The sequence below is a fragment of the Buceros rhinoceros genome, unplaced genomic scaffold (assembly GCF_000710305.1).
Source record: "Buceros rhinoceros silvestris isolate BGI_N320 unplaced genomic scaffold, ASM71030v1 scaffold30029, whole genome shotgun sequence".
NCBI classification, from domain to species: domain Eukaryota; kingdom Metazoa; phylum Chordata; class Aves; order Bucerotiformes; family Bucerotidae; genus Buceros; species Buceros rhinoceros.
Genome location: NW_010433729.1, coordinates 15,872 through 16,105, shown reverse-complemented (window position 1 = coordinate 16,105; position 234 = coordinate 15,872). Strand labels below are relative to the sequence as shown.

General features: G+C 68.8%; 1 protein-coding gene across 1 annotated transcript in view; it reads left to right on the top strand.

The window, feature by feature from the left end:
• Positions 1–3: 3 nt before the first annotated feature.
• NIFK (nucleolar protein interacting with the FHA domain of MKI67) overlaps positions 4–234 on the top strand; it is a gene marked incomplete at its 5' end in the record, with an annotated part of 4,637 nt that continues 4,406 nt past the window's right edge. The window contains one exon of the mRNA XM_010144219.1: positions 4–123. Within this exon, the coding sequence (XP_010142521.1) occupies positions 4–123 (120 nt within the window). The remainder of the gene's footprint in view (positions 124–234) is intronic.

Below are 234 nucleotides of genomic sequence, written 5' to 3'. Positions count from 1 at the left end.
GAGCTGACGCCGGGAGTCGTGTATGTGGGGCATCTCCCGCGGGGGCTCTGCGAGCCGCAGATCTACGAGTACTTCGAGCAGTTCGGGACAGTGACGCGGCTCCGGCTGTCGAGGAGTAAGAAGGTGAAGCACCGCGCCAGCCCGGGCGCTGGGTCTGCGCCCCTCGCCCAGCACCTGCGCGCCCGCAAGTTGCCGGTTTGCTTCCTGCTGCTGCCGCTAGGGCAGCTGGGCCGA